The sequence below is a fragment of the Microcaecilia unicolor genome, chromosome 3 (genome assembly GCF_901765095.1).
Source record: "Microcaecilia unicolor chromosome 3, aMicUni1.1, whole genome shotgun sequence".
Taxonomy (NCBI): Eukaryota; Metazoa; Chordata; class Amphibia; order Gymnophiona; family Siphonopidae; genus Microcaecilia; species Microcaecilia unicolor.
In genome coordinates, this window is record NC_044033.1 from 411,610,555 (window position 1) to 411,626,034 (window position 15,480).

Sequence of the window (15,480 nt, forward strand, 5' to 3'; positions counted from 1 at the left end):
CTGTTTCCAACAGTGGCAAACCAGGTCATAAGTACCTGGCAGAAACCCAATTAGTAGCTATCAATCCTGGGGCAAGCAGTGGCTTCCTCCATGTTCATCTCAATATCAGACTATGGATTTTTCCTCCAGGAACTTGTCCAAACATTTTTAAACCTAGACATGCAAACCGCTGTTACCACATCCTCCGGCAGTGAGTTCACGAGCTTAACTACTCTGAGTGAAAAAATATTTCCTCCTATGTGTTTTAAAAGTATTTCCATGTAATTTCATTGAGTATCCCCTAGTCTTTGAACTTTTTGAAAGAGTGGAAAAATTGATTCACTTTTACCTGTTCTACACCACTCAAGATCTTGTAGACCTCAATCATATCCTCCCTCAGCGGTCTCTTTTCCAAGTTGAAGAGCCCTAACCTCTTTAGCCTTTCCTCATATGAGAAGAGTTACATCCCCTTAATCATTTTGATCACTCTTCTTTGAACCTTTTCTAATTCTGCTATACTTTTTTTGAGATACGGCAACCAGAATTAAATGCAGTACTCAAGGTGAGGTCGCACCATGGAGCGATATAGAGGAATTATAATAGTCCTTGGTCTTACAGACCAATTGGAAGTCTGTAAGGGCAACCTTGCCTGAGTGTGCGCAGGAAGAAGCCACCAAGTCATACTCTGTCTGGCTTGAGGCATCCACGGCACCAACTGGTCATAATTCTCCGAGACCGGAGACCACTGGCTCAACAGGAAAGATTGTATGGCCCATATATGGAATTTGCCCAAGGCAGAACATCCAAAGTTGCAGCAAGAGAACCGAGAACCTGAGCATAATCCACGTCTGTGGGCAGGGAAGAGAGAGAAGCCTGCTGTTTGAGCTTGAGCTGATAATGCTGAGGAAGAAAACTCTTCTCCGCCATGGTATCGAAGCATACTCCCAGAAATTCCAGGGTTTGGGTGAGGGTGAGCTGGCTCTTCTATCTGCTTACTGTGAAGGCTCTCTTGATAAGAAGGTGCCCAAATCAGCCAATCATCCAGTAAAAATGGACCTGGGTCCCTTGTCTGTGAAGAAAGGCTGCAATCACCACCATAACTTTGGAAGATGTGCGAGGCGCATTGGTGAGGCCAAAAGGCATGGCCGTAAATTGATATGATCTCCCAGAATCGTAACCTGCAGAACCCTCCTGTGAGAAGGCCAAATCGGGATATGAAATAAGCCTCCTTGAGGTCCAATGAGGTGAGAAACTCACCTGACTAGACTGAGGCTATTACAGATCGAAGAATCTCCATGAAGAAGTGTAGCACTCAGAGACTTGTTCACCCCTCTGAGATCCAAAACCAAGCAAAAACAATCTTCTTTCTTTGGGTTGACAAAATAGATAGAATATGGACCCGTGGCCTCTCTCTGCTGGAGAAATAGGCTGAATGACCTCCAGTCGCATTAGAGATGCCAAAGTAGTTAGCACTGCCTGAATCTTGCAGAGCTGCCGCAAAGGGACAGCAAGAAAAGGTCTGTGAATGGTTTGGAAAATTCTAGCCTGTAGCCATGGAGAATGATATTTAGGACCACTGGTCTGTAGTGATAATGGTCCACTCCTTGTAAAAGCGGGAAAGACCCCACCCATGCCTATGTACGAAGAGTGATCCTTGATCCTGTCATTGCGAGGGCTGCAAAGAGGGAGAGGTTCTAGAGGTAGCGAGAAGGACTTCTTCCCTCCTCAAAAGGAAGACTGAGTGAGGAAAGTGATATTTTTGAGAGGAAGTACTAGCCTTCCCTGGTCTGTACCTCTGCGCTTCCTCGAAAACGAGATGTTAGCTGCCTGGAGATGAGGCGAAGTTTGTCCTCAAGTAGCCGCTGGAGACCTTGGAATCTCTCAGGTCTGTAACAATCTTCTCCAAACCCACACCAAAGAGTAGTTTTCTCCAAAAAGGCAACTTTGCTAGACGAGATTTGGATGCCACATCAGTGGCCCATGTCTCAACCATAGCCAGCGTCACACCGAAACAGCCAAGGCCATACCCTTAGCCACGCTTGAAGAATATCATAAGAGCTCTGACAATAGGACAACCCCACCTCAAGGGAAGGGAGAAAGTCTGGAGGTGAGTCCACATGTACAATTGCTAAATCATGATAAAGAAGCCCTGCCAAAGAAAAGGAATTGCTGCCTGAAAATTTAAAACACAGCCATTTGAAAGGCAATCTTCAGGAAGCCTCAAGCTTGCGGTCATGCATATCCTTTAATGTAGTGCCACCTTCAACAGGGATAGTGGTATGTTTAGTAACCACCATGATAAGGACATCCACCCTAGACAGAGCAAACTGCTCTAAATCAGACAGCAGAAGGGGATATAATTCGGATATAAGCGCAAGCACCTAGAGGTTAGAATCATGAGTATCCCACTGAGCTGTAATAAGCTCATGCATAGCCTCATGAATATGGAAAGATACAGGAGGCCTCTTAGTATCTGACATAACAGAGGGAGCAGGACCAGACAAATGAGAAGTAGGAGAAGAAATGTTTAAAGCCTCCATAGAGTTTGTGATTAAAGAGACAACTCCGCCCCGTGGCGTAGCCACAGTGGGCCTGGGTGGGCCAGGGCCCACCCACTTAGAGCTCAGGCCCACCCAACAGTAGCAACCATTTAACAGTAGCTGGTGGGGATATCAAGCTCTGCCAGCTGAAGACTTCCCTCTGATGGTAACGAAACGCTACTCTCCATGATACCGGCACCTGTGCATGCTCAGTTTCAGCGCATGCCTGCTGCAGACTGCCATGGTGGAAAGAAGCATTTTCCTGCCAACTGAGATCTATATTTTTTTTTTGGGGGGGGGCGGGGGGAGAACACTTGGTGCCCACCCACTCTTGCCTAGGCCCACCCAAAATCTGTTGTCTGGCTACGCCCCTGCTCCGCCCTCCGCTATAGTAGGATTATTACTCCAGTCTGCCCCTGAAATATTCAAGTTAGGGACATCAGCAGAACTAGAACGGTCAGAATCCACAGATAAAACATCCTCAGAGTCCCGAGGAGGAACATCCTCCAAATCCGGTGAACAAAGTTTTTATTTCTTAGGAAGCTGCTCCTCAGAAGTAACATGAGAGGGAGAAGCAGAGGGCAGTTTTAGCTGACTTTAATAAAAATGCCAGATGTAATAAAAGAACAAACTCAAGCAAAAACAGCAGGGCAGAGACTTCTACTCCACAAAACCAACATCCTGGGACACAGTAGTGGGCGAGGAACCCGCTGACAAAATGGCCACCGAAGCATTGAGGAGCACAGGAGCTACTGCCAGTGAGCCCGCTAAAACGACCACCAAAGTGGAGCCCATCTGAACTCCCAGAGACGGAGTACTGACAGCAAAATTAGTAACAGCAGCATGTCCACAGAAGTGAAACATAGCGTGCAGGAACCGGTAGCCGACAGCTTACTCCTGCAGCGTGCATAAGACTTAACGGGCTCAGACATAGTGAATAAAAAATATACTCACAGAAACAGCCAGTCTCGTTATCTCCAAGGCACTAATGTCTCACAATCTTCCTACAGCACAAGCGCTCCCAAAGAGAACCGCAGTGGCTGACTTTTTTTTTTTTAGATAGAGGCAGGTGAAAAGTGTAGGGAAGACAGAGAGAGGTAGAAAATGGCATGGGGGAGCAGGGAGGAACCTAGACCACTAGGTTTACACTTGAGGCACAGGATATTCTCAACCCCAAACTTACTGAACTTGCAAGCAGGACAGGAGGCCAAATGGAAAGTCACCACTCTGCACAAGAGCTGGTATCCTGCCTGCTGGAGATAGAGAATACTGGCATGGTTGCTATGCACAGGACCTCATAAGACACAACTCATTAGTGTTCTCTATCTCCACCTGCAGGCAGATGGTCACAACCCATTTGTCTGAACTGATCATTGTGACATAATGGAGTACACATTACTCTTACACTAGATAAGCGGACGTTCCTACTAAATGGAGTACCACTGGACATAGAAGGTGGTTCTCAAATGGTGGCAGCACTAGTAGCCACAGTAGCAAGAGTCCATATAGCTTTGCACTGGAAGCTCATGAACTACCATCCAGGGAGAGACTGATTACTAAAATTAATCAGATTTACTTGATATCTAAGTTGAATGCATTGAAAAATAACGCTATGATCTCTTTCTTGTGGATCTGCTGACCCTAAGGGAGCTGGAAGGGCCTTTTGCCCTAATCAGGGTCAACACGATTAGTGACCAAATATCTGGCTCTGTGCTCTTGCTTAGTAGTAATAACCTTGCTGAACTGCTGGTTAGATTATTGGGGAGAGGGGTGGTGGTTCTGGGTGGGGGGAAGAGGGGACAAAGCTTCAATGTTGTTTGGTGTGCTCTGTTTTCTTTTTCTACGCTCTATGAATTATTCTAAAGTTTGCATGCACTTTTATTGAAAGCTCAATAAAAGATAAAAAAATTTTTAAAAGAGAGAGAAAAGGATGACCTGCATTTTAGAAGAACCTACCTGTGAATATGCTGGAACAGGGAGGTCTTCTTGTATGAACTGCTCGATCCTGTCCTGGCTCCAGCGCATGGTTATGTTTCCTTTACCAGAGCTGCCTCGCAATACGGAAGTCATGGCTAAACTGCACAAAGGACAGAACCAAAGTAAGGTATTAGGAACATAAAAGAACTTTTCTAGAGGTCAGTGTACTAAGATGCACACTTTTGCATACTCTATTGGAACTTTATATACAGTTTTCTACATATGCCATTGAGCTGCATATGCCAAAAAAACCCCAAACAACTGCATCATATTCAAGTGTAGTTTGATGGTGGGGGGGGGGGGGGGGGGGGGGGGGGGGTTGTTTGTTTTTGTAATAAATGCCTGCGAAGGATTTTGCATATTTTTTTCCAGATATAGTTAGGGGTCCTTTTACCAAGCCGTGCTAAAAAGTGGCTGGTACTGCAATTAACGCTTGGGTTTCCCGTGCACTCCAGCCACTTTTTTGTGTGGCTCTAAAATGGTTGAATTCGTATTTGTGCCATTAAATTGCCACATACTAATTTCAAAATTAACAAGTGGCCATTACCACATGAGCCCTTACCACCACCTATTTAGAAGATGGCAAGGGCTCACATACTATTCCTCTGGTAATTGGGCAGTGCGCAGTAATGGCCACCCGCAGGCCGATCACCACTTGGAATACCCACTCTCCACCCCCCGCACTAGAAAATAATTTCTGTTTTCTAGCACATGGATAAACATATGCTGATCAAAGCAATACCGTGGGATACCTCAGCACACTCTGAGGTAGTATTGTTTTGGCATTAATGAACTGTTTCACATGCTTTTGTATCATAGCAGCTCATTTACTTGGTATTTAAAAATGATTTTATGTGTAGTGCAGTATGTACGAAATTTTCACTACAGTACTTGCAAATGTGGAAAATTTTGCAAAGAGCACTTTGCATGCTAAAAACTGAAACTGTGCAATATTTGCAATCATGTGGACTCTCAGGATTTAGAATGCAAAGTCCCATTTGTTGACTTTACACACTTGGAAATGTAAGCTTCTTAGGCTCCAATTCACATGTAGAACATTTCTAATTCCCCTTAATTCTACAATCTTAGGGGTCTTTTACAAAGGTACGCTAGCGTTTTTAGCGTGCGTTAATGATTAGCGCATGTTAAAAACTAGAGACGCCCATAGGAATATATGGGATCCTCTAGCATTTAGCGCACACTTATTTTAAGCGAGTGATAAAAATGCTAGCATGCCTTAGTAAAAGGACCTGTTAGCACCTAAATATAAGAGCCATTAGTGTGCTAAGATTATACAATGCTAGTATTTACATGCTTGAATATAACTTGCCCGTATAAATGCCAGTTGGGCACTATGCAGTATTCTACAAACTTAGTGCACAACCCACATAGCTTGCAACTGTTAGGAGGGAAAAATGTGTTCGCCAGTATGATAGCGGAGTATCTTTGCCACAATTGGTCAAGGGTGTTTCAGACCTGCCAAGTCTCCCGCATTCAGCGGGAGACTCCCGCTTTAGTGGGTCATCTCCCACACTCCCACCAAAGCGGGAAAGTCTCCCACTGAGATGGAATAATTTTTTCTTAACGCTGCTGCTGCTTCTCCCAATGCAGCAGCGGTGGCGGCAAAAAAAAAGCAAACGCAGAGCCGTAGCACTGTCTTCAGGCATGCACTGTCAGTTCTGCCGGTCCTCTGCCCACGGAACTCGAAATTGATGTCAGCGGGGGCACAGGACGAGCACAGCCAACAACGCATGCTTGAAGGCTGCTGTGGCCCCGCATTTGATTTTTTTTTTTTGCGGCTGCTGCAGAGGCTGCATTATGGAGGAAGATGGGATGAAAAGTTGAAGCCAATAGGTTAGTCTCTGTTTCTCCTTCAACAAAGTAAGCAAACGGTAACCTATGAGCTGCTGCATCCACGTTGTCATTTTTATATTGTTGGTAGCATTTTTTAAAATTTATCTCACTTATATATTCAAACATTGCTGGCTTATGCAGTATACAGATGTACACAGAGGAAGTATAATAAGGGAATAACTTTTCATAGGTAGAGTAGTAATGTGTTAGAAAGTGTAATCAGTGTGTCATTTGGAGGGGCTGGTTATAGGGATACCCTAGCACTGTTATATTTGTGCAGAGATTTTTTTTTCTCAAGGTAAATGTCCTCTAAAACAGACATCATGTTATGAGAATCAGGTGTTCATCATTCAGAGTTTCTGTTTATTGATTACTTATCTATATCATTTATATCCCACATCAATATGCATTGGGTTGAAACCTTTGCACATTTAAATCTTTTTTTTTCCTATGCCTACATCAAAAGAAAATATGACATCGGGTGGAGCGGGCGAAGCCAAGCCAGAGTGGGTGGAGCCAAGCCAGAGTAGGCGTGGTGAGGGCGTATACTAAAAATCTCCCTCACAAAAATCGAGGCCCCTTGGCAGCTCTGGTGTTTGGTACCACTAGGCCTTGACGGAACTTGATGGGCTCTTTCAGTCTCCAATTGAGGCTCAAAGGAAAGATTCAGCATTTTTGAGAGCCAAGATGTAAGAAATGCTATCATATTCGAGCCTTTGAATGTTTCCGGTAAACCCAAAATTCTAATGTTACTTCTGCAATTACGAGTAGACAAGTCTTCCAAGAGTAACTAAAACTACTGAATAGCAGTTTTATTTTGTTTAGCTTGTTGCACAGTTACTTCTAGTATTAAAGTTCATTGTCCCAAACTGTTCAAATGCTGTTGAGATTGATTGAACTTTAAATTCAAGCTCTCTAATTCTTTTTGAAGATTTTTAGTCAGTTCTGGATACATTTTATTTATTTATGATATTTATATCCCACAGTATTCCCACCCATAGGCAGGCTCAATGTGGCGTACAATAATTAATAAGCAACAATAGTACAAAGTACAGTAGACAAGGTCACAGGACAGAAGAGAAACAACGAAGGAGGAAGAGAGGGGAGAAGATAAATCAGCAAGGAAGGAGTCGTGGGCTAAAAGGGTACGACACCTGTAGGGCTCTTAGCGTATGCACTGCCAAAGAGGAAGGTCTTGAGTCGCTTCTTGAAGGTCGGGTGATCAGAAGTGAATTTGACCTCTCGAGGCAACCCGTTCCACAATTGAGTGCTGAGGTAAGGAAAAGAGGAGCCATAGGTGGTCTTATATTTGAGGCCATGAGGGGCAGGGTAGTGGAGGTTGAGGTACGAGCGGGCCAACCTACGGGAATTCCTGAGCGGCAGATTAATGAGAGTGTCCATGTAGGAAGGGGCATCGCCATAGATGATTTGTGCACCAATGTGCAGGTTTTGAAGGCGATGCGGTCCTTTACAGGAAGCCAATGCAGCCACTCGAGCAACAGCCTCGAACTGTCAAATCTAGACTTGCCGAAGATAAGTCGGGCTGCTGTATTCTGAGCTGTTTGCACTGTGCTCGGAGATCAGGATTTGGCTTTTCAGGTCGCACAGGGTGAGGGGACAGCTCCAATGCTTCTACAATGCTTGGAAGGCTATTATCACAGATACTTGGATGTTGACAATCATTCAACAAGGTTACAATATCAACTTCTTTCATTTGACGCCAACAAGACTGCTGTCAGTTTCCATGATACCATGTACGCAGCTCCATCTCTTGCAGGCAGAAGTCACCAGGCTACTGGCAACACATGCCATAGAAGTCCATTCATGTCAAAGGAACACCGGTTTTTACTCCAGCTATTTACTCATACCGAAAAAAGTGGGGATTTTCATGCAATTCTCGATCTGAGAAAGCTCAACAAATTTATCAAAAAAGAGAAATTCCACATGACCACTCCGGTCACAATATTGCCATTTCTGTAGCAGACTGCATGGTTCATGTCATAGGAGTCAACTTTTCAAAATTATTGGGGGTGCTAAGCCCAGTGGAAATAGCCCTTCCCTGGACACATACAAGGAATTTTCTCAATATTTGGGGTGCTCAAGCACTCACAGCACCCACAGAGTCAGCTCCTATGGTTCATGTCTCTTGACTCGTGGGATGCGTATCTCCACATCCTGATCAGCCCCTCATCAAGGAAGTACCTCTGGTTTATCCTAGACAACAGTCACTATCAGTACAGAGTGTTACCATTCAGTCTGACTTCAGCACCCAGGGTGTTCACAAAATGTGTGGCAACAGTGGTAGCTCATCTACATCAGCAAGTTTTTGTCATTTTTCTGTATCTCGAAGACTGGTTGGATAGTGTCTTGAGCCAACCTCCAAGCATTGCAGACCACAATCTCTCTCTCCTTACCACTTTCGGTTTGATCATAAACTGAGGAAAGTCACATTTGCTTCCAGTACAACTTGAATACATAGGAGCACACATTATCATGCCAATGGATAAAGCAAAGCTTCCAATCTCAAGACTTCATGCCATCATTGAGTTAGTACACCGTTTGCAATCAATTCATGTCACAACAGCCAGAACTATCCTTATACTCTTGGGCCACATGGCAGTAACAGTCCAAGTGCTCCCATTGGCAAGATTGCATATGCATCCCTTTCAGTGGCACTTGAGAAAAAGGTGGATACAGTTCAAACAGTCATTATCAACAAGGATTCCACTCATCCCACAACTTCAGAAGCCTTTTCAATGGTGGAAGGAGTCCTACAAACTTCTCAAGAGAGCACCATTTCAACTTCCAACTCCCACGGTTGTTCTCACTACCGATGCCTCCAAATGGGGTTGAGGAACACATCTAGGGAACCACGTGACTCAAGACCAATGGTCCCTGGTAGACAGAGTAAGCAGTATCAATCTCAAATTACACACCATCCTTCTGGCCTTACAGACTTTTCAACCATACCTACAAGACCAAGCCATCCAAATATGCACAATCGGGTGGCAATGTATTATATGAACAAACAGGGTGGCACAAGTTCAAAGACGCTACACAGAGAAGCGATTCACATCTAGAACTTGGTACTCAATCTCAAATAACAGCTGCCTATCTACCGGGCAAACTCAACATTCTGGCAGGCTCTCTCAGCAGGAAACTGCAACTGCACAGTGGTCACTCAAGAGCATAGTTATTCATGACCTATTCAGCAGATGAGGACATCTGTCCATAGATCTGTTTGTGTCCCCTTACAATGCCAAGTGTCACAAATTCTGGTCAAGGTGGTCGAGTCAGAACAGAATCGCAGAAGATGCCTTTCAAATATCACGGGCAGATGGCCTGCTGTACGCGTTTCCATCAATTCCCTTAATATTCAAAACTTTACGGGATGCAGCTCTGCTGTTGCTCATCACACCATATTGGCCCAGACAGCCATGGTTCCCAATAGTAAATATGATTCTGTACCCTCTGGTCTATTTACCATAGGACCTGGAACTTTTAACACAGAACTACGGTCATCTATTGCATCCAAACCCGCAGTCCCTGAACCTAATGGCATGGCTCATCCATCCTTCCCATTAGATAATGGAATATTTTCTCAGCAAGTCATATGCGTTCTTCCTGCTTCTAAAAAGGACTCAACTAAATGCTCATACACATCAAAATGGCACTGTTTTTTCTACATGGTGCAAATCTTGCCATTTGGACCCAATCACTTTTTCTATGTTGTCCGTCTTGGATTACTTACTCAGTTGGTCGGACAGTGGATTGTCCTGCTCATCTGTAAAAGTTCATTTGGCGGCTCTCTCTCTCTTTTCCATGATTCATTAGATAATACTACTTTGATCAAAATCCTATCACAAAATGTTTCCTCAAAGGTTTGCTTCATCTCCGCCCACCGATACTGCCTACTCCAGTGGCTTGACATCTTAATTTGGTCTTTAATGCACTAACTCTTTCTCTCTTTGAACCTATGCACACCACGGAGATGAAATATGTAACATGGAAAACTGTATTTCTCATTACTCTCACGTCAATTAGGCTTATAGGAGAAATTCAGGCCTTGGTGCACTATCCACCATATACTCAAATTTTACATGACAAATTACTTCGACCACACCCAAAGATCCTTCCTAAGGTGGTGTCTCCCTTCCATCTCAATCAATCCATAGTTCTCCCAGTGTTCTTTCCACATCAACATGTGAATTGCTGTTTAAAAATGGCTGCCAAGACTTCCAGCAGCGACCTCGCAAGACTTCAGCTGAAATCTTGCGAGGCCGCTGGTGGAAGTCTTGGCAGCCATTTAAAGAAGCTGCGGCAGCAAGAGGGTCAGTGCTGGCAGTGGGCAGGAAAGACTGGGGATCTTTCCTGCCTGCCCCGAAGACTCCACTAGACCACCAGGGTGGCTTCAGGTATGTGCTGGGAGGGTACCTTGTGTCTCAGGGGAGCGGGGAGGAGGTCTGGATTAGGTGGGTAGGAAGGAGGGGGGATACTATAAAAAAATCAAGGTACTATCTGTGTCATTTGGAGAGGCTGGTTAAAGGAGACGGGAGGATACTGTAAAAAAATCAAGGTAATATCTGTGTCATTTGGAGGGGCTGGGAGGAGGGGGTGGGGATACTGTAAAGAAAATCAAGGTAATATCTGTGTTGTTTGGAGGGGCTGGTTAAAGGGGAGGAGAGGATACTGTAAAAAAAAAAAAGGTAATATCTGTGTCATTTGGAGGGGCTGGCTAGAGGGACACCCTAGTGCTATATTCGTGCAGATTTGTTTTTCTCCTGATAAAGGGCCACTAAATAGACATCATATTATGAGAATCTGGTGCTCAACATTCAGAGTTTCTATCTATTTATTTACTTATTTATGGTATTTTAGCTCACATTAAACATGAATTAGATTGAAACCTGGGAACATGTAAAGCCTTTTTTTTTTCCCTCTGCTTACATCAAACGAAAAAAAGATGGCATGTGGGAACTTGCTCCTTTTGCTTTGTGGAATGCAGTGGTATATTATAAAAATGCACTTGCCTTTTTTATTATTATTATTACTATTTCACAGACAAGGTATTAATGAAGGAAGGGTTTCCTTTGTGCAGAACTGTCCAAAGTCAGTCTAACCCCACTGTTTACTAAAGCTTAGCTCTAGTTATCTGCAGCAGGGCCCAGGTCAGCACACTATTAGCAGCCAAGTTCATATAAAGTTAATTATGTTCAATGGAAAATAAATCTGTTGGCTCAGGCTGCTTTCTATGTGAATATTCAATCACTTTTTCATTATTGCTACCATAAGTACATAAGTACATAAGTAGTGCCATACTGGGAAAGACCAAAGGTCCATCTAGCCCAGCATCCTGTCACCGACAGTGGCCAATCCAGGTCAAGGGCACCTGGCACGCTCCCCAAACGTAAAAACATTCCAGACAAGTTATACCTAAAAATGCGGAATTTTTCCAAGTCCATTTAATAGCGGTCTATGGACTTGTCCTTTAGGAATCTATCTAACCCCTTTTTAAACTCCGTCAAGCTAACCGCCCGTACCACGTTCTCCGGCAACGAATTCCAGAGTCTAATTACACGTTGGGTGAAGAAAAATTTTCTCCGATTCGTTTTAAATTTACCACACTGTAGCTTCAACTCATACCCTCTAGTCCTAGTATTTTTTGATAGCGTGAACAGTCGCTTCACATCCACCCGATCCATTCCACTCATTATTTTATACACTTCTATCATATCTCCCCTCAGCCGTCTCTTCTCCAAGCTGAAAAGCCCTAGCCTTCTCAGCCTCTCTTCATAGGAAAGTCGTCCCATCCCCACTATCATTTTCGTCGCCCTTCGCTGTACCTTTTCCAATTCTACTATATCTTTTTTGAGATACGGAGACCAGTACTGAACACAATACTCCAGGTGCGGTCGCACCATGGAGCGATACAACGGCATTATAACATCCGCACACCTGGACTCCATACCCTTCCTAATAACACCCAACATTCTATTCGCTTTCCTAGCCGCAGCAGCACACTGAGCAGAAGGTTTCAGCGTATCATCGACGACGACACCCAGATCCCTTTCTTGATCCGTAACTCCTAACGCGGAACCTTGCAAGACGTAGCTATAATTCGGGTTCCTCTTACCCACATGCATCACTTTGCACTTGTCAACATTGAACTTCATCTGCCACTTGCACGCCCATTCTCCCAGTCTCGCAAGGTCCTCCTGTAATCGTTCACATTCCTCCTGCGACTTGACGACCCTGAATAATTTTGTGTCATCGGCGAATTTAATTACCTCACTAGTTATTCCCATCTCTAGGTCATTTATAAATACATTAAAAAGCAACGGACCCAGCACAGACCCCTGCGGGACCCCACTAACTACCCTCCTCCACTGAGAATACTGGCCACGCAATCCTACTCTCTGCTTCTCTATCTTTCAACCAGTTCTTAATCCATAATAATACCCTACCTCCGATTCCATGACTCTGCAATTTCTTCAGGAGTCTTTCGTGCGGCACTTTGTCAAACGCCTTCTGAAAATCCAGATATACAATATCAACCGGCTCCCCATTGTCCACATGTTTGCTTACCCCCTCAAAAAAATGCATTAGATTGGTGAGGCAAGACTTCCCTTCACTAAATCCGTGCTGACTTTGTCTCATCAGTCCATGTTTTTGTATATGCTCTGCAATTTTATTCTTAATAATAGCCTCCACCATCTTGCCCGGCACCGACGTCAGACTCACCGGTCTATAATTTCCCGGATCTCCTCTGGAACCCTTCTTAAAAATCGGAGTAACATTGGCTACCCTCCAGTCTTCCGGTACTACACTCGATTTTAGGGACAGATTGCATATTTCTAACAGTAGCTCCGCAAGTTCATTTTTTAGTTCTATTAATACTCTGGGATGAATACCATCAGGTCCCGGTGATTTACTACTCTTCAGCTTGCTGAACTGACCCATTACATCCTCCAAGGTTACAGAGAATTTGTTTAGTTTCTCCGACTCCCCCGCTTCAAATATTCTTTCCGGCACCGGTGTCCCCCCCAAATCCTCCTCGGTGAAGACCGAAGCAAAGAATTCATTTAATTTCTCCGCTACGGCTTTGTCCTCCTTGATCGCCCCTTTAACACCATTTTCGTCCAGCGGCCCAACCGACTCTTTGGCCGGTTTCCTGCTTTTAATGTATCTAAAAAAATTTTTACTATGTATTTTTGCTTCCAACGCTAATTTCTTCTCAAAGTCCTTTTTTGCCCTCCTTATCTCCGCTTTGCATTTGGCTTGGCATTCCTTATGATCTATCCTGTTACTTTCAGTTGGTTCTCTTCTCCACTTTCTGAAGGATTGTTTTTTGGCTCTAATGATTTCCTTTATCTTACTGTTTAGCCACGCCGGCTGACGTTTAGTCTTTTTTCCCTTTTTTTCTAATACGTGGAATATATTTGTCCTGAACCTCCAGGATGGTGTTTTTAAACAGCATCCACGCCTGATGCAAGTTTTTTACTCTGCGAGCTGCTCCTTTCAGTCTTTTTTTCACCATTTTTCTCATTTTGTCGTAATCACCTTTTCTATAGTTAAACGCTAGCGTACTTGATTTCCTAGTTTCACTTCCTTCAATGCCAATATCAAAACCGATCATATTATGATCACTGTTATGATTACATATTAAGGAGATTTGTTTTAATTCATTTATTCAGTCCTTACATGCACACGGTTTGCTTTTTAAACCCAAAGGTTTCCTATGATAGCATTGTGCATATTTGAATTAGTTTTTCTGTACACGTTTTGCTTGATTTGTCTTTATATGAAATGTTTAAAGCACATCTTGTCAACAAGGGGGGTGGGGCCGCGGGGCTCACACTGAACAGGGCACCGCAATTGCTAAGACTGGCCCTGACAACGTAAACAACTATTTAGAGTTACTTTAGCATCACATATAAATTCGTCATACCAAAACTTTCTGAATCTGAGTTTATTCATATTTTTAGCTACTTGCCTTTTATATTTTAACTCTGGCTTCACTCTTACATATACTGACTGGGCTCTGAACTAAGGTAGTGATCTGCAATGAAAGGATTACAGTGAGCAGAAAATTCTGACAATCTTATTATGATGCATTATGAAACCTAGCACCAACTTCAATGGGTAAAATCAGGGACTACAAATACCACTCTGCTGTAACTTCAAAACCAAGACAGGCCAAAAAGTCGCCCTTTTTGAACCAGGTAACTTTGCAGCTCTGAGAGTAAAGAATTAAACTAAGGGGAGTGAAGTGCAATTCTGAAGACACAGAAGAGATTAAAAGTTTCTCATGTATTTATAACAGTAACAGTGTAAAGAACTATTTAGAGTTACTTTAGCATCACATACAGTGTGTTTTTTTTCTAGCGTAAAAGGTACTGGTACTGAAATGCCAGGCCACCCTTTAGGGGTGCGGTGATCACTGAATGTCCCACCCCACAATAGGCAGCCCCCCTGCAACCTGTCACAATCTATGACAAGGAGGACTGGTTTGTTTGGCCTGAGCTCTTTCATTAAAACCTGGGGACCATGGGTCAATTTTAGCAGACAGTGGAAAAGGTGCCGGTACTCAGTACCCCCAAGTACCCCCTCAAAAAATGCCCTGAATATAAATTTGTCATGCTAATACAATTATCTGAATCTGAGTTTATTCATATTTTCACTACTTCCCTTTTATATTTTAATTCTGGCTTCACTCCTGAGAGTTAAGAGCTTTTGATTTAAGAAAGTTTTCCCTGCTTAAGCATTCCCACTCATCTACCATTTTGTGTACGGAACGAAGTCGAGATGAACCAACAGAGCACTTTTTGGGGTCAAAAGTACAAACTGCGATTTGTAAACCTCGGACACCCGAATTCTACCACTTCCCCTGGCCCTACCCTCACCAGATATTCCTGCCCCACCACACACGACATTCTGCGATCTACTTCTTTAGCAAATTGGAGACCAGTACTACAAATCCCAGCATGCTTGGCGCCAGAAGCAGACCGTCTATCTTGTCCAGAAGAGATTTTCTGCAGAAGTAGAGAGAACAGAGGTAGGCTCCGGAATGGTCTTGGGCGCTTTGTTGTTTGTTTTTCCTTGGCTCTTAGCGGCTGTATGCCCGGGGGCC

The 15,480-nt window shown here is 43.8% G+C and overlaps 1 protein-coding gene across 1 annotated transcript in view; it reads right to left on the bottom strand.

Moving 5' to 3' along the window:
• The window catches only part of FAM228B (family with sequence similarity 228 member B), a 110,375-nt gene extending 94,976 nt beyond the window's left edge, over nucleotides 1-15,399 (bottom strand). The window contains exons 1-2 of the mRNA XM_030195139.1: nucleotides 15,254-15,399; nucleotides 4,476-4,596 (exon numbers count right to left, since the gene is read on the bottom strand). Coding sequence (XP_030050999.1) covers nucleotides 4,476-4,589 — 114 coding nt within the window. The 5' untranslated portion in view covers nucleotides 4,590-4,596; nucleotides 15,254-15,399. The remainder of the gene's footprint in view (nucleotides 1-4,475; nucleotides 4,597-15,253) is intronic.
• Nucleotides 15,400-15,480: the final 81 nt, after the last annotated feature.